Source organism: Equus caballus, chromosome 7, assembly GCF_041296265.1.
Source record: "Equus caballus isolate H_3958 breed thoroughbred chromosome 7, TB-T2T, whole genome shotgun sequence".
NCBI lineage: Eukaryota > Metazoa > Chordata > Mammalia > Perissodactyla > Equidae > Equus > Equus caballus.
In genome coordinates this window covers 18,214,511-18,232,966 of record NC_091690.1, presented here as the reverse complement: position 1 = coordinate 18,232,966, position 18,456 = coordinate 18,214,511, and the positions used below count along the sequence as shown (strand labels likewise).

The 18,456-nt window shown below is 39.7% G+C and overlaps 1 protein-coding gene across 2 annotated transcripts in view; it reads right to left on the bottom strand.

Moving 5' to 3' along the window:
* Nucleotides 1-9,492, bottom strand: part of DDX10 (DEAD-box helicase 10) — a 275,119-nt gene extending 265,627 nt beyond the window's left edge. For both annotated transcript variants that reach the window (XM_070273597.1, XM_001499568.6), the window contains exons 1-2: nucleotides 9,149-9,492; nucleotides 513-573 (exon numbers count right to left, since the gene is read on the bottom strand). In XM_070273597.1, coding sequence (XP_070129698.1) covers nucleotides 513-573; nucleotides 9,149-9,334 — 247 coding nt within the window. In that variant the 5' untranslated portion in view covers nucleotides 9,335-9,492. The remainder of the gene's footprint in view (nucleotides 1-512; nucleotides 574-9,148) is intronic.
* Between the last annotated feature and the right edge of the window lie 8,964 nt (nucleotides 9,493-18,456).

Genomic DNA, 18,456 nt, shown 5'->3' with positions numbered 1-18,456 from the left:
ACACACCAGGGGTGTGACTGCAGAGTGACAACCAGGTAAAGCGGCAGCAGGAGGGGGCCATCTGTAAGCCAAGGAGAAAGGCCTGGAACAGATCCTTCCGTTATGGGCCTCAGGAAACCAACTGTGCCAGCATCCTGATATTTGGAATTTCAGCCTCCAGAACTGTTTGTTTAAGCCGCCCAGTCTGTGGTATTTTATTCTGGTGGCCTTAGCAAACTAACACAAAAGATGTCACATTTTTGTTTGTTCTCTTATTTTAGCTAACATAATTAGATTTCATTTTAATTATTCAGAGCCCCCGGCATCGTTTTTACCAGTATTCTCTCAACAGTCCAGAAAAAATGAGAATGACCAACTGGCAAAACTCAAATTAATTATTTTCTTGTTATAGGTTTTCACAATATCCAAATTATTTGCCAAAAAAAGATTTTCCAGGTTAAACTCTCTAAACCTTTCTCCATTTATAAAAAACATCATGAAATCCAACACCACCAAGATCGCTATATACCTACCTTTCAATGTTTTTTTGGACAAGGGGAAATCTGAAAATCTTGCAATTTCATTTACATTTATCTGGAAAAAAAAGAAAAAGGAGACTGTCAGCTAAGACAAAATAACATACTGTGTAATTCATTTGTTTCGCAACAAAATCATTTTTTGTCTACACTGTGTTTGCCTAGCTTATCCTTGGTACTGCAGTATAGAATTCAACCTTCACTTCTAATTAAAAACAAGCATTCCTTCTGAAAGGTAATATCGAGGAAGCTGATATGATATGAATCAAAAATATAAGTTTGTAACCATTTCAACTGGTAAAAAAAACTTCATTCACACAAAACACACACTCGCCACTACTACTACCCTGAACATCCATCACCTCTAAGATGTGAGAAACACAGTAAATCATCGCCATTATCAATGTTAGGAAGAAAATTTACTCTCACTTCATCCTTCAAGGAATATCAGTTTAAGAAATAGGGGCAAAATAACTACAAATCACAGCCCACCATGAGAACAGTTCTATTTACACACTTTGGAGACTAGATTGAAGTTAGTTGGAGAAATATATCTTGTTAGCACAAACCTTTCAAAGTTTTAACCATAAATCAGTGGCACGTGAAATACAACCTGACAATTAATCCAACCTGACAACTACCTATTTGGGGGTACACTGAAGGAGGGGTGTTATTTAACAACAACCAGGGGAAGTGTCTCTGTCATGCTTTTGAAGCCACAGTAAGTAACATTTTGGCCTTTAACTTTACATTATCTGAGTGTCCATTACTGATGTTGTTCATTAGCATAAACCCAATTTTCTGAATTTCATTTCAGCTGCTCAGGAGAATTATTTTATTACAGATGCTGAAAGCAAGAACTACTGTTCAGATCTGGGAATATGCTGCCAAATTATTCATGATTCACAAAAGGAGAAAGTTGCATTTGTAAGGTTCATTTATTTAAATTACACCCCAGGCAGTAAAGGCATGACAGTTTGTATTTCATTTTACATCTACACATATCTTTCCCAAGATTCTGAATGTAGCCCAGACAGGGTTATTCTCCAACTTTAAAGGCTGAAAACACAAATATTAAAACATTGCCTTAATCCCTACAAATTATTCCAGATAACATTGTAGAGGAGGTAGAATCAGTGTACTAGCATTAGAAAGACAAAAGTTCATTAGAATAATACCCTGTCCCATTCATGAACCTCAATTAGACAGTAAATCTCTCAAACAGGACACTAAGATGGTGCAGTCCACCCTTGCACCTGTGGTATATCAGCTAAACAGCTGTTTTCACAGAGAATGGAATGTTTACAGAAAAAGCTAGAGGGGCAACATGCTCTTCAATCCCTGCCAAAGACACAGTACAGGCAAAGCAGGCTACTCAGACGAAATACTGCACATCTCTCTAAAGTCTGTTAACCTCCTAGACAGAAAGTTTGAAAGAATGAAACTGTTCCAGCACTCTATCAGCCACTACAATGTAAAGCTATACAACATATTCTCAGAAGTCACCAAAGAAACAGAAGGAAATTTTTACTCCACTGATGATCTAGAACAGAGGTCAGGAAACTATAGCCCAATCCAATTTGCTGCCTGTTTTTGTAAAGTTTTACTGGAGCACAGCTAGAACCATTTATCAACATATTGTCTATGTAGTTCTAACAGAGACCGTAAGCCTAATACTGACTATCTGGCCTTTTACAGAAAAACTTTGCCAAGCCTGTTCCCGAACACTCTCAATTATATTCCAAAGAACACTTAGAAGCCACAGCAGAAAATAGCTATGGTTCCTACAAACAAAATGACACTCTTTCCCTTCCTTTCATTCCTTTCTTTTCTTAAAATCACTACCGCTTCCCAATCTTCCCACTCCCTCTAAAATCTGTATCATGCTTCCTAAAGCAAAGAATGGATGTTTCTTTCTGTGACTGTACTTGTTAGAAGACTTTCCATCTCTGGTGGAAAAGTTGAAGGGGAGAGAGGGAGAATAGGGTGGATATCACTTAAACACCCTCCTATACTTCTTACAACTCTCTCCTCACAACTCTTATTTCTCACAGAAGTGAAAAAAAGCTTTTACATCCTGAAAGGAGGAGAAAAAGGTTAAAAAATTTCCTAGAATGCTCCACCTATTGCAATCAGGATAAAAGAGTAATCTGCCTCAATTCACACTAGACCAAATTATGATTAAGGGGGAAAAAACTCGGATTAGAGTCCAGGGGCTCCTATACGACACAGCTGATAACAATAGTCTAAATGAATTCCAGGTGTAGGGAGTTGAGTCATTCAGCAATAGTGAAAACAGGTGAACTAAAAGAAATAGCTCAACATTTCTCAATAAGCTTCAATCCCCAATTGCCCATCAGCCCCTCCAACACACACCCCCCATGTGATGGCCTTAGAAATAAGCTACCTAGATATCCCGTTGTGGGGAGCATAGTTGACTGAAGATGCCAGCAGTCACTCCTCTAGATCCACCACTGGAAAAGCCATGCTTCCCTGGCCTGCTCCCAATGACTAAGCATGGGAGCAGTAAGACTGCAGGACATGGCATTCCGCTAATGGGCAACTCTGGCCTGAAGACTTTCTACATGCTCCTCCTTGCATCGTCTCTTCCCCTCCCTAGTCCTGTTCCCTTTCCTTCACCTGACATACATTTTCCCCCAATAAATCTCCAAATCTGTCTCTCACAGGATCCAAGACCTAGACCATACCTGTAGTCTCCTGCCTGGTCTCCCAGCCTCCAAACTCTGTACAGCTTGGCTATGTTCTCTAATTGACCCCAGAGACTCCCCACTGCTTCCAGATAAAGTCTCTGAACACAGCCTCTGGATAAGCTTCCTACTGTTGCTGAAACAAATTACTATAAACAGTGACTTAAACCAACATAAGTTTAGTAACTTAGAGTTCTGCAAGTCAAAAGTCCAAAATGGGTTTCACTCAGCTAAAATCAAGGTGTTGGCAGGGCTGCATTCTTTCTGGTGACTCTAGGACATAATCCATTTCCTTGCCTTTTCCAACTTCTAGAGGCTGCCCACATTTCTTGGCTTATGGCCCCCCGTTCCATCTTCAAAGCCAGTGTGGGGGACTGGAATTGGCCATCCTAAGATACGTCTCTTTGGCATGAGGAATATTTTAGGCTGCTTACTTTTAAAAAGCTGCAGACAGGAAAGAAACTCTGAGAAGTAGACTTTACTTACCCTTTGTTAAGAGACATTTACATTTGTAAAGGAAATGTCTATCTGTAAAGGTGTCTCCTTCTTTACACCAGGAAGAAGGGGGCATGACCTTATCTTCAGAAACTCTTAATGCGGAAGGCAAGGACTTAAATCAGCATAATAATCTTACTCTTGTTTACTGTACTTGTCTGGTAACCTCCCCCAATATCCTCCTTTGTCTTTAGCTGAAGATGATATCTAAGGTGGTGGCTTCAGCCATTTTGGTGAGTTGCTCAGTTTGCCTGAGCCTCTCCCATGTACACGTTATAAAGTTTTGTTTAATTTTCTTCTGTTATTCTGTCTCATGTCAATTTAGTTCGATGTCCAGCCAAGACAACCCAGAGCACGTAGAGGAAAGGTCTTCCTCCCCTACACCAGCCAGCAAAGAACAGTCGAGTCTCTCTCACTTCATAGCACTTTGAACACTGACTCTTCTGCGTCCTTCCTCCACATTTAAGAACCTTTGAGTGATTATATTAGGCCCACCTGGATAATCCAAATCAATCACCCTATTTTAAGGTCAGCAAGTTAGCAACCTTAATTATCCCTTGCCATGTAAAGGTGTCTCCTTCTTTACACCAGGAAGAAGGGGGCAAGACCTTATCTTCAGAAACTCATGACTTCAGACACCATGTAAGGTTTTGGGGATTAGGACACAAAGATCTTTAGGAGGCCATTATTCTACCTACTACAGCCATCCACAATCCACCTTCTTCCTTCTTCTCCAACCTCATCTGAAGCCAATTCAGGAACACATACCACACTCCAAGGACTATTTCCCCCCTCAAACAACACCATGTATTTTTACATCTTTTTGTATTTCCTCACGTTGCTCCTTCCACCTACAATATCCTGGCCAATCTTTTCTATCTGGAGAACCCATCATTCAAGAACTCATGGCTACCACAAACCACTGGACAGTTTGTTCACTCCACAAAGGCATCTGGTGAGGCAGTGGGGGGGGAGGGGGACGGGGGCAGAAATCTAGCCCACATTCAGCTCCACAAGCCAGGCCTGAGGCTGCAACCTCAGGAGAAAGGGGAGCACTCCAGATGAAACACATTTCTCTCATTCATCTGGCCAGAAAAGGTGTGGTACAGAATAACTCAACCTTTTTCCCCCCTCATTACACTATCCTCTAACTCCACAGCACTCTACATATTTACTATTATAACATTTGTCAAAATGAATCAACTCTACCACACCTGCATCACAGTTCCCTAAGGACACAGACACGTGTTTTTTTTCTATTATTTGTAGGCCTCAACAAGTACCTGTCAAATTTTTCCAAAATGTTTCTGAATCAAATTGTTCAGTATTTCACCAGTGAGGCTACTGAGCACCACCTGGGTACTGCAGCGCTGTAATAAAACTTCCATGCACAAATGCAACCATCTGAGGAGCCATATGGTGAAGGTCTGCCCCTTAGCTACCTAGAGAATAACAAATCTGCTATGATTGTATTGTAGTATTGGTAGCCCTGGCAATTTGATTTCACACTACATTTATTTGTGGACAAAATCTTAAAAAAAATATTTCTAAGATTAAAAAAAATAGAACTATACTTAGAGGAAAAAAGCTGTGCCTTCAACTTAGTGAAAAGATGGGATTTAAACATTTGTGCACTGAAATGCAATCAGGTGTAGTGGTTTGGAGCTCTGGCATCAGACCTAGACTACCTGGCTCAGAACTTTTTCACTTACTAACTTTTTAACCTTGCTGTGCCTTAAAGTTTCCTCACCCCTATAATGGGAACAATCTCATAGGGTTGTTTGTTGTGAGGATATGGCAAGCCAACATGTATAAAAGCTTGATAAATGTTAGTAATTATTATTAAAACAAGGGACCAAAAAGAATGGACTAATGCTACCAACCAGAATAAAACCATATGGAAAAGGTCATCGTGCACCAAACAACATCCAAACACTGAATGAGCTCTACTCAGCAACAGGCACCATGTTACCGGTCTCTGGGTACAGCAAAGGTGAGTGTATCAATAGTCTCTGACCTTCAGAGGTTCATGGTTTAGTGGGAGATTTAAAGTTAAACAAAGAAGCCAATCATCACAGCCTCGTGATAAATGCTATAATAAAGGCATGAACAAAATCCTACAGACACAGTGCCCCTAACTCTACCTGGGAAGGTCAGGAAGAGAAGTTAGAGGTAAATCTTAAAGGATGAGTAGGTGTCCCTAGAGTGGCAGGAATGGGGGTGCTCACTGCAGGAAGTGGAAACATCAGTACCAGGATGAGAAGCATCAAGGAGCATGGCCAATTCACAAAACTGCACGCTGTTCTTTCAAGTATGCCCATCACATACTGCCTGGTTTATATACATCACCTCATTTGAGCCTCACAACACTGGGTGGTTAGTAATCTCTGTCAAATGAACAAACTGAGACATGGAGAAGTTAAGAAACTTGGCCAGTCAATACCTGAACTGAGTGATATTTAAACCAGGTCTATCTGACCACAAATAACTTATGCTTTCCCAGGACTAGAATGTGTTGACATGTTAAAGTGTCTGACCATTTTCCTGAAAGTAACTGTGAGCCAGGGAAGGGTTTTAATCAGAAGTAAAATGATTGGATTTTCATCTTGGAAAAAATCATTCCATTCTAGCAGCAATATGGAAGACAGATTAGAGGGGGACAAGGCCTAATATCAGTTACCTGTTTTAGTCATTGAAGTTTTGCTGGAACACAACTACATCCATTTATTTAAGTTTTTTTATGGCAGTTTTTCTGTTACACTGACAGAGTTGAGTAGTTCCACCCTTGTGACCTACAAAGCTGAAACCATTTACTATCTGGTCCTTTACAGAAAATGTTTGCTGACTCCTGTTGTAAGCAATAGCTACTGCAGTAATCTAGGCAAGATATGATGGGGCCTAAACCAAGGCACAGCAATGAGGACAGAGAAGCATTTGAGAAATTCAACAAGGAGACTAGATCACCAGTGTGACTGACTGGATGTAACAGTGGGTAAAAGGGAAGTCTCTAGGATTACTCCTAGGTTTCTAGCTCAGCAGTGCTTAGATGGTGGGGTTAGTATGTGGTAGGTTAAATAACAGTCTCCAAATATGTCCATGTCCTCACCCCTGGAACCTGTGAATGTTACCTTAATGGCAAAAGTGACTTTGCAAGTGTGATTAAAGATCTTGAGATGGGGAGATGATGCGGGTGGGCCTTAAATGCAACAGAGGAGTCTTTATAAAAGAACGGTGGAGGTAGATTTAATACAGACCAGGAGAAGTCAATGTGTCCGTGGAAGCAGAGATGGGAGTAATGCAGCCACACGCCAAGGAATGCAAGGAGCCACCAGAAGCCAAAAGAGGCAAGAAATGATTTTTCCAGAGAGCCTCTAGAGGGAGCATGGCCCAGCTGACACCTTGATTTCAGCCCAGTGAAACTGATTTCAGACTTCTGTCTTCCAGAACTGTGAGCAAATAAATTTCTGTTGTTTTAAGCCACCAAGTTTGTGGTAATTTGTTACAGCGGCAACAGAGAACTAATACGCGGGACTGTGAATTTAGGAGAGGTTGCTGAGTTATGAGGGAAAAAGATAATGAGCTCAGTTTTGGACTTGTGTCATTTAAGGTACCCTATGACACAGTTAGGTAAAGACATCCAGCACAGTCAAATAAAAAAGATAGGAACTCAGAAGAGCTCTGGGTAGAATACAAGAAGAAGGAGTCATTGGTCCACAGGAATAAACCTTGAGATTACACAAGAGAAGAGAGCGAGAAAAAGCACGGGCTGAGGCTATATCCCCTAAAAGCAATTCTAGTCAGATAAAAAAGTCCAAAACGCAATCTAATAGTAATTTACTTTACAATGGCTTCTTGAGGTGTTCTGTATACAGCAGTAGTAGTAATTATACAAGTAACATATGGAATATTTACACATGTCAGGCAATGTGCAAAATGCTTTACATGCATTCTAACTCACCACAACAACTTATATGGGAGATATTATGTGTTTTAAAGACAACAAAAGGAAAGCAAACAGAGCAAGCAACTTGCCCAAAGTCACTCATTTGGTGAGCAAAAGCCAAGGTCAAATAATCATCATCTTCAAGCAAAAGCCCAAAACAAACTCTAAGCTCTATCTAACCTTAAGGTTGATCTAAGGGTCATTTAAAGGAAAGCTATACCAGTATGACACGTGATGATTTTAATTCCAGAAATGTCCCACGTGTTACATCCCTGATTATCTGCACTAGAAGAGGGCAATCACTGAGAGGCTGAGGGGGGTGGGTGAAGGCCAACAGATATGGGATTCCGGGGAAGGAAAAGTAGGGGTACCGAGAGCCTCCAAGGAGAGTGGGAGGGAAGAGGTCAAAACGGTAACTACAGGGAGATTTATCTGGGAACATCAGCTACAATGTGGGGATGGAAGGTACCAGAGACAGACCAGGAGTCCAGTTTTTCTACGCTGGTTCTTGGATGGGGACAGAAAGCAAGTAGAGAAAATGAGATGGGCAGACAGAGGTGGATGGATGATGTAGAGGGATCCAACTCTGGCAGAACGGTTGAAAGCAAACGCTCTGGGGCCAGCCCCGGTGGCCTAGTGGTTATGTTGCGTGTGCTGCGCTTCCGCGGCTGGGTTCGGTTGCGGCGCTGACACACCACTCGTCAGTGACCATGCTATGACAGCGACCCACATACAAAGTAGAGAAAGACTGGGGCCGGCGCTGTGGCGTAGCGGTTAAGTTCACAGCTCTGCTTCAGCAGCCCTAGGTTCGCAGGTTCTGATCCCAGGCATGGACCTAGCACTGCTCGTCAGGCCACACTGTGGTGGCATCCCACATAAAAGAGAGAAAGACTGGCACAGATGTTAGCTCAGGGCCAATATTCCTCACACACAAAAAAAACAAAAATAGAGGAAGACTGGCCACAGATGTCAGCTCAGGGCAAACCTTCCTCAGGGGGGAAAAAAAAAAGCAAAGGCCCTGGAATTACTAAGTGTAAGAGCTTAGGACAAGCTTCTATTCCTCCCAGAACCTCAATGTTCTCATCTGTAAAACGAGAAAAAGACCCACACCTCAGATCAAGTCAAATACTTAACGTAAAGCTCATGGTGAGCGGCTTAAAAATGTAGGTGTCGTTATTAGCATTACCGTCGTTAGCATTTCTCTGAAAGTTACCGCATTAATCTCCCTATCCTTCAGCACCACGGCATTTCCATCATTTTCTCAAGAACAGAGTGGCGAGCAGAAGAGTGGCCAGGACGGTCACGAGGCCTGGGTTGTGGCACCCCGCAGACCACCTGTGGGACCTCAACATGGCCCCGGCGGCCTCTCACCCACCCCTTCTCCAACCCCGTGGGCTAACGGCATGTTCCCCTTCCCTCCACCGCCCCTCACCTCAGGGACCCGCGGCCCCGCTCCCGGCCCGCCCCCCGAGCGGCGGCGGCCTCACCTTCTCGTAGTTCTGCATGAGGTGGCTGATAACCTCGCGCTCGACCTGCCACTCGGGCTTCTTCAGCTGCTTCCTCAACTGCTTCTTCTGGCTCTGTTTATGGCTGTGTTTCTTCTTCCAGCGATTGAAGCTCCGCACCGGGTCGGGCCGGGCTCCCGGACTCCGAGAGTCCGCAGTTTTGCCCATGGCGGCGACAGCAAAGATCACCCCCAGACACGAGACACCTAAGGCCAGGCTGAGGCGCAGGGCTGAGGAGACGCGGAACCAGCGTGGGGAAAGAGGCCAACTGCGCGTGCGCGACACCTGGAGCCCGCCCCCGAGCTTTTAAAACCGGGGCACGCGTCACTGTCGGCGAGGAAAACGCGCGTGGTGATTGGCTACTTGGATCCCGCTGGGCGTCGCGGGGCTGTCTCAGGGGGAACGGAGGCGGAGCGCTCTGTGGAAGAGGGCGGGCTGAGTGCCGGCTCGAGTTCCGCGGGTCTTTAAATGGACGCATGCGCGCTGGTTTCTGTTACTATGGTGACGTCGTACTACTTACCGCTAAAAGGGTGTTACACTCTTGCAGTGGGTTTACCCTGGCAAAACGTGCGCTAGCGTGCGCGTGCACACAGACACATCCACAATCTGTGAATTATAATTGTGATCCTCGTTTTGCCTATTTCAGCCCAGGGAATTGAAAGATTTGCCCAAAAATCAAACAGCTAGTTAATTTCTGGTTTCCGTTAACTGCAGGATATCTCCCTAGGAATAAAAATGAATATTCTATATTCGTCTGTCCCTCTGGATTTTCCCGTTTTTCTGGTCCCTCAGACTTTAGCTGCAGCAGCAGGGAACTGGAGCAGAGTCTAGCTGAATTTGCCTTAAAACGCTGGTATAAAGACAAAATAACTAAAAACAAAGAATTAAAATTTATTTGCCAGTGACCCCTTGGCCTAGTGGTGAAGTTCGGGGTGCTCTGCTTCAGCAGCCTCGGTGCCCTAGCACCAACCCACACCACTCCTCAGCCATGCTGTAGCAGCTACCCACATACAAAATAGAGGAAGATTAGCAAAGATGTTAGGGCGAATCTTCCTCAGGCAAAAAAAGAGGAAGATTGGCAACAAATGTTAGCTCAGAATGAATCTTCCTCAGGGGGGAAAAAAATTTTATTTGCAAGTTGTCCATTTAAGTGAATTGGCTTTCAGTGAATTGGTTTTTTAGCATATTTACCTAGTGCATCCACAGGTATACAATGGATGGAGGTAGGGGCAGAGTTGTGACAAGGAAAACAGGGAGATAGGTTCAAAGTCAGCATGCAGAGTATTTGGGCCCTCAAACTCCCTTTCCAACCCCACAAAGCTAGATGACTTCCCCCAACCACATGCCCATCCCCTAAGCAGAAGCTGGCTTGCAGGGGTGGGGAAGTGAACTAGAGAATCTCCACATTCAGCGTCACTAGACGTGGTGGAAAGTAAAACTCAATAAAGGGAGGATATATAAAAGTGTGTGTGTGTGTGTATATATATATATATATATACATATACATATATATATATACACATATATCTCCACAAAAAATTAAAAATAGAACTACCATATGACCCAGCAATTCTACTTCTGGATATATACACAAAAGAATTGAAAACGGGGTATAGAAGACACATTTGCACACCCATGTTCGTAGCAGCGTTATTCACAATAGCCAAAAGGTGGAAGCAACCCAAGTGTCTAACCACAAATGGTGGATAAACAAAATGTGATATGTACATACCATGGAATATTATTCAGCCTTAAAAAGGAAGAAAATTCTGACAATGCTACAACATGGATGAACCTTGAGGACCTGGATATACATAATAGCATTTAGGCAGCTGCCAAAGAAATGTCAGGTCACCAATCTCCCCTTGGCTCTTCAGTGAAACCTACAGTCAATCATCCCTTCCACGCACTTACAGTTTCTGATCAGCCTTACTCAAAGATGAAAGAATAACCAAAGACCAGCAAACATTTGAGGAAATCCTTTAACTTAAAAGTTGGAAGTTAAGACTAATAAAACAACACAGAGAACAAATCTTCAAAGAACATCATTATTAATATTTTTAGAAAGATACAGCACTGTATCCATGAATAACAACAGAAACTATTCAAAAAAAAGGAACAGAGACTATTCAAAGAATAAAATAGAACTCTTAATAGAAGTCATTTTGTTATACAAATCAAATTTTAATAGAAAATAACAGAAAATTCAAAGTTTAATCACAATAAATAACTATCACATTCCAAGGTTATTAGAATTTAATAATTTGTAATGAAAATAGGCTCACACCTTGATTGCATAAAATGACATCTTCGTGTTAATTTCAATGCTTATTTGCTCCAATATCTTTTTTTCTGTAGAAATGACCCCTAGACAACCTTTCAGTTGTGACATTGAAGACGTTGAATAGTTTTTAACACATTTTAATTTTGTCACCGTACATTCTCCACTATCAACCAATATTCGCAAAGTTCCTAAAGGGCTAAAAAGGATTCATAAATGTGCTGGTAACAACTACTACAAATATAGGCAAAATTTCAGTGGCACTAAGGGCTATATAAAATTAAGGGAGGGCATGTAATATTAGTTCCTCATACATTGATATCACATTTAGTATTATTCATCAGTTAGTTTCTATTGTAAATTTTTACATAGTGTGGTTGTTCATCATCAAAATTCTTCACACTACGTCTCCAAAACTCTGAAAAGACTATATTCCTTCAGTACTTTGAAACTTTTTTTAAAAAATTAGCTTATTTGAGAAAGCATAGCAGCAATGATACCCCAATAGTGATGAGCACTACTGTTCCCCAGATCTCAGTTTAAAAATCAAATGAACCAGAGCTCTCTGGAGAAATAACTAACTTCAGGGCTGGGGCAAAGAAAGTGCGGGATGAGCCTGGAATGTCTTGAGGTGCCAGAAAATAAAGAAGAGTTCAGAGAATGATGGGAATGAAGGGTATAGTTCTATTTCTTGACCTAGGTAGTAGATGCAAGAATGTTTGCCTAATAATACTTCATTAGGCTCTATACTTCTTTTATGTAGTTTTCTATACATACATTTTTCAATAAAAATGATTTAAAATACAAAATGTCCACACCAAAGACTCATGCCAAATTAGCACTGAGAAAATACATTCAAACATAGGTGTTTTCAAACATATACGTTTGGTTAGCGTTCTAACCATTATCTACATAATTTATCTGTAAAAATATCAATAATTTATGAAAGAGCATTGCTTACTGCTTCTAATTGAAAATCAGTGGGAGGATGACCTCAACTAGACTTTCACATCATATATTTTATAGTGACTTCAAAATTAAATAAATATTTAATATTAAAAATAATAATAATATTACTACTACTATTATTATTATTTGAACCAGATTTAAGTTTCCCAGATATCAATAGGTGAACAAGAGGATGCTTTTTTTTCTTGAGGAGAGATCATTTTCAATTTGCGATAACATCTTCACCTCAAAACTATAGCATTTCAAACTTTAGTCAGGTTACAGTATTTTTTTTCACTGTCAGAATTTTTACAGTACTGTCAGAAGGGTTTTTTGCCATTTACTTTGAATTCAGTCTTCAATGAACCTTTTATTGCTTTTGCTTTTACAGATAAAGTAACTGAACAAGATAGTGGCCAACATGGTATCATGATGTCATAAGAGGAGGAGAGCCTCATCCCAAATCACAAAGATTTCTTTGTCTCACGTTATTTTGGTTTCTGTTCTATGTTCATTCTTGTCTACTAAATATGTAGATCTGATCATTCTCCAGATGTGTCATTTGCAGAGCAAAATCTATGTTCATATATAGAAATGTTGGATTTTAGAAATCCTCAAATCTAGCAATAATTGTTACCTGTTCTACATGGGGCCCATGGAGATTGTAACTAAAATAAGTGAGCAATATTTAGCATATTTTGCCTTATTCAAATGAGTCAAATAATTTCATTCAATGTAACTGTGATAGTGTTACTTGTTCAGTTTTATATTTTATCCTCTAAATACAGTCTCTATTCCAGAGCACCAATAGTTACATACATAATACTTTTCATATTGGATTTCAATTTTGAACACTTAACACTTCTTGGATGTGCTTTTTCTTTCTCTTTATGATTTCTAAGAATATGTGACAAATGCCATCCTTTGCACCTATTTGCTTACTTGATTTTTTTCATTCATTGACAGTTTTTAATAAAAACAGAATCCTTCAAGGTACAATAAAGGAACCAGAATTTAGTAATTTTTCATTGTTTGAAAGAGTTTGTGTAAAAAAAAAGTTTCCAAAATTTCTACCTGTGCTTTTTTTTAAATTTAGATTTCTTGTTTGTGATAGATAATTTTCAACAAGAATGACCTATTATTTAATATTCAGGTTACATGGCCATGTACCTGAATTGGGAGAAAATACATATGACACAAATATATGTTCAATTTTTCATCTGTTATGGTTGACACAAAGGTAAGTAAATTCCTGTCCAGCTCTCAGTTGTACATTCTGATGAAATTACCATCTTTTATTCCAGTAGCCCTATATTTTCTCCAAAAGAACATATCCAATTTTCCAAATATTATTTCATTTCCCTCTATAATCACTTCTTCTTTTTTGTTTCTGATTCTATTAATTTTTAAATTATTTGTCTGATGTCTAGTAAGAAATTATATAATAGCTTTGTATTTTATCTCAGAATTTGTAAAAAATTTGAAACAATATACTAAAAAAGCTACTAAATTTTGACAGTGATTATTTTTGAAAAATGGCGTTCCATAAGAACAGGAAGCAAGTGTTCCTATGTAATTACCTAATGATTACCTTGAAATTGCTAAATTATTGTGATATATTATCTACTTTCAGGGCCTTATTTGTTTTGACTGGAAAATCATGGTTTTTTCCTTTTTTTTTTTTGACAAATCTAATAGTTTTACCAAATTATGTTTTAGAGTTCACTGTTATGGGTCAATTTTTTCCCAGGCACATAAATGACATCTTCAATAATAGTTCTTTAAGTTTTTCTGCTCCGTACCCTGTAACTGCCTCTTTACATAGTTTCTGAAATTAAATACTGTTTAATTTCAAGAGAGTCCCACAAGATCTGAATAACTTGGCCTAAAGAAGCTACAAGGTGACCCATCCAAGTCCTCTTATCATGCAAAAACTGCAAATAATTTTTGGTAAATCAAGGATATGTTAACTTTTTTTATTGGAAAGGAAATTAATTATACAAAAATGTATATGTTTATTCAAATAAAGAAATCCCTCTTTGTTTCTTTGTGCCTTATCAATATAATCAGTCTGAAGTCATTTTTAGGATACTATACCTCTGTGGAAATTTAGAGATTTCAGCTTAGTTTGGTTCTCTCTTCTTTTACTCATATCCTCTAAAACTTGGCAGGGCCAACATTCAGCCACCTTAATCCCAGAGTGTAACCTCTCTGAAATTTTCAAGAAAAATATATTTACCTAATTGGCTAGTACTCATAAACTAGAAGGCCAAGAGGTTCCAGCCCACCGCAACTGTTGTGTTACTAACTACTTCCAGGAGAGATGAAGCAATGTTTGTCTCTGCATGCCTTTGTTCGTTCATTTGTCTAATTTCTGTGGATGCCTATAGTGTGCTGGTCATTGTCAAGCCTCAGGAAAACAAAAATGAATAAGAAATTGTCCTGACCTCATGGAGCTTATAATCTACTATAATGGTCTCCAAGGTTAGCTGCAAGCATCACATAGGAAGCTTTTAAAAAAAAATACGTCCTCACATTTACCCACAAATATTCTGATTCTGAAAGTATGCAACAGAAACTAGGCAATTCTGATGCGATCGGCCAGATCAACTGGTCTGCCGATTACCTTTTGGGAACCTCTGGTTAGATTATAATTAATCATAATAATTAAAGCTGATTATAATTAATTATATAATTTGAATCAGTTACAGTTTAATGCCACTAAAATTACACCATAATAAAACTATGAAAGATTAACAAATGAAAGAAAAATGGTAATGAACAAAGTTTCCATATGCCCTTGATTCACATTTGAGCCATAGATAACACTATTAAGCCTAACAAAACCATTTCCACTCACCAAAGGTATCAATAAAGATTACTGTGGCTCTCACACTTAAGGATTCTGACGATGAGGTCTACTAGTCAAAATAGTTGAAAACTCATGCCCTAATAATTTGTCTGAGATAAACTAAACTTCTGTCGCTATTTTCATTTAGCGAGGAATTGGAACTTCCAGACAGTTCTTTTTAGTTCATCATGGGCCAGCAGGTGGCAGTCCCGGATCACATGCTATCTTTCTCTTGGCGTTAAACAGAATTCAGCCTGGGTTTTTCTAGCCACTAAGTAATTGGCTACTGGTCAGTTCATCTGCCTTATAACATTGAGCTTTTAGAACATGATTTACAATTAGTACTCCTCAAATTCTCTGGAATACTTTTGAATTCTTTCTTCCATCATATTTTTTCAGTTAAGAGTAATTGCTAACATTTATTGAACATCTAGTAAGTGCAATGTTTTCTTTTTTTTTTTTTTTTTTGAGGAAGGTTAGCCCCTGAGCTAACATCTGCTGCCAATCCTCCTCTTTTTACTGAGGAAGATTGGCCCTGAGCTGACATCCGTGCCCATCTTCCTCTACTTTATATGTGGGACGCCTACCATAGCATGGCTTGCCAAGCAGTGCCATGTCCACACCCAGGATCCGAACTGGTGAACCCCTGGCCGCTGTAGCGGAACGTGCGCACTTAACCACTGTGCCACTTGGCCAGCCCTAGTAAGTGCAATGTATTGCTAGATTCATTGCATGAATTTTCCAGATGAGAAAACTAAAGCTAAGAAAGATTAAATAATATGCCCAGGTCACTGACCTAGTAAACAACAGCACTGATATTGCATCCTGGTTTACAGTACTGCAAAACATTTATAATTTCCATTTGTTTTATCACTGAACACCTTCCATCTATGCTGTTCTAGGAAGAATTAGGATCTTCATAAATAGTTTTTCTTCAACTGGGGCCAATCGTATTATTTTTAACATGAAACTGAGTTTGGTTATTTGAAATGATCTTGAATCTAGTTATCCACTACTTATGTACCATTTCCATATATTTCTACATCTTGCATAGATTAAATAAGAAGTCTTTATCAGGAGATTGCCAGTTCGGCTCTGACATGTAAAGAGTTCGGACATTGTCAATCCCATCCTCACAACATGAAAAAGTTGAACAAAGTGAAAATTAATCACTTTTCTTGGATCCATCAGAAAACTGAGTTTTGGGGGCAAATTGCCAGCATGAAAGGAGAAACAGGCAAATCCAGAGACTCACAGCTGAGATCTGCTGACCAAGAGCAGGAGCTGCTAGAGCCGTAAACTGTAGGAAAACTTAGATGGTAATTTTGATGACTTGCTGAAGGTTGAGTGTAGACTAGCATGTGAGTGGGAGCTATAGTCTTGGAGGGGGATGGCCCAATCCCACCAGGTTCTCAGGCTGAAGAAGTGGGAAAGATGCCTTTGTGGCTCTGGCCAGCATGAGGGGAAGAGGAATAACTGTGAAATATTCCTAAAGCCTTCTCGATAATAAACTGCCACTGTCCAGGGGAAACAACTTCACCAGAGGCTTGTCCCACACTCATGAGGGAAGGGCACCCCTCTTACTCCAGCCTTTCTACTCTTTCTCTCTCTCCTAAAGTGAGGGAGACAAGAAATACTTGTCAAGGTCATGGGCAAGAGATATAAGCCCAATAAAAGATTGAGACCAAATTAGAAAACTATAGACCACTCCCCTTCCTCTACACATTATCAACACTCCAGCAGGCCTTCTGTATAATAGTGGTGGACTGTAGCTGAAACAATTGCAAGACACAGGCTCTCTCTTAAGGAGGATAACATAGGAAAGCCCAAAGTCAAGAGAGAATACAAAATAAAGAACACTAAAGGAATTGGAACCTTCTGGTACCTAAAGCTACAGCAAACATTAAACGAAGCTCAACTCCTAGCTAAATTAACATAAATTCTCACACACTTCAGTTTCTATTATCCAATACAACACATCTAGCTTTCAACCAAAAAATTATAAGATACGTCAAAAGGTGAGAAAAAAGTCTGAAGAGGCAAAGCAAGCATCAGAACCAAACTCAGATATGAAGCAGTTGTAGGAATTATCAGACAGGAAGTTTAAAAGAACTATGACAAATATGTTAAAGGCTCTAATCGGAAACAGTAGGAAACATGCAAGAACAGATGAATAACGTAAGCAGAGAGATAGAAATATTGAGAAAGAATCAGAAGGAAATGCTAGAAATCAAAAATGTTGTAACAGAAACAAAGAATGCCTTTGATGAGCTTACCAAGATTTTCCACACAGCCAAGCAAGGAAGGAATCAGTTAACTTGAAAACAAGTCAATAAAAACTTCTCATTCTGAACTGAATAGAGAAAAAGTCTTGACAATCAGAAAAGAGAAGTTAAGAACTGTCTGACAATTTAAAAAAAACATAACATATGCATAATAGGAATACAAGAGAGAGAAGAATGAGAGAATGGGGTAGAAGAAATATTTGAAGCAATAATGGCCACAAACCTTCCAAAATTAATGACACCAAATCACAGATCTAGGAAGCTCAGAGAACACCATAGAGCAAATACCAAAAACCAAACAAACTCTGTGTGGGTATATGGTAATCAAACTGCAGAAAACCGAAGACAACGAGAAAACCTTGAAAGAAGTCAGGGGGAAGAAAACCACATTTTACATATAGTGGAACAAGGATAACAATTCTAGATTCTCATTAGAAATCTTGTAAACAAGAAGAAAGTGGGGGCCAGCTCCATGGCCAAGTCTTAAGTTCATGTGCTCTGCTTCAGTGGCCTGGGGTTTGCTGGTTCAGATCCTGGGTATGGACATACACACCTCTCATTGAGCCGTGCTGTGGCAGCACCCCACATAAAAGAACTAGAATGACCTACAACTAGGATATACAATTATGTACTGGGGCTTTGGGGAGAAAAGAAAAAGACAAGAGGAAGATTGGCAACAGATGTTAGCTCAGGGCCGATCTTCCATACCAGAAATCTTGCAAACAAGAAGAAAGTGGAATGAAATATTTTACATGTTGAAATCAAAAAAATAAAATATATAAATAACTCTTTAAACTCAATGGTAAGAATATATCCAGTTTTTTAAATGGGCAAAAGATCTGCACAGACACCTCATGAAAGAAGACATACAGATGCAAAAAGGCATATGAAAAGATGCTCAACTGCATTTATCATTAAGGAATTG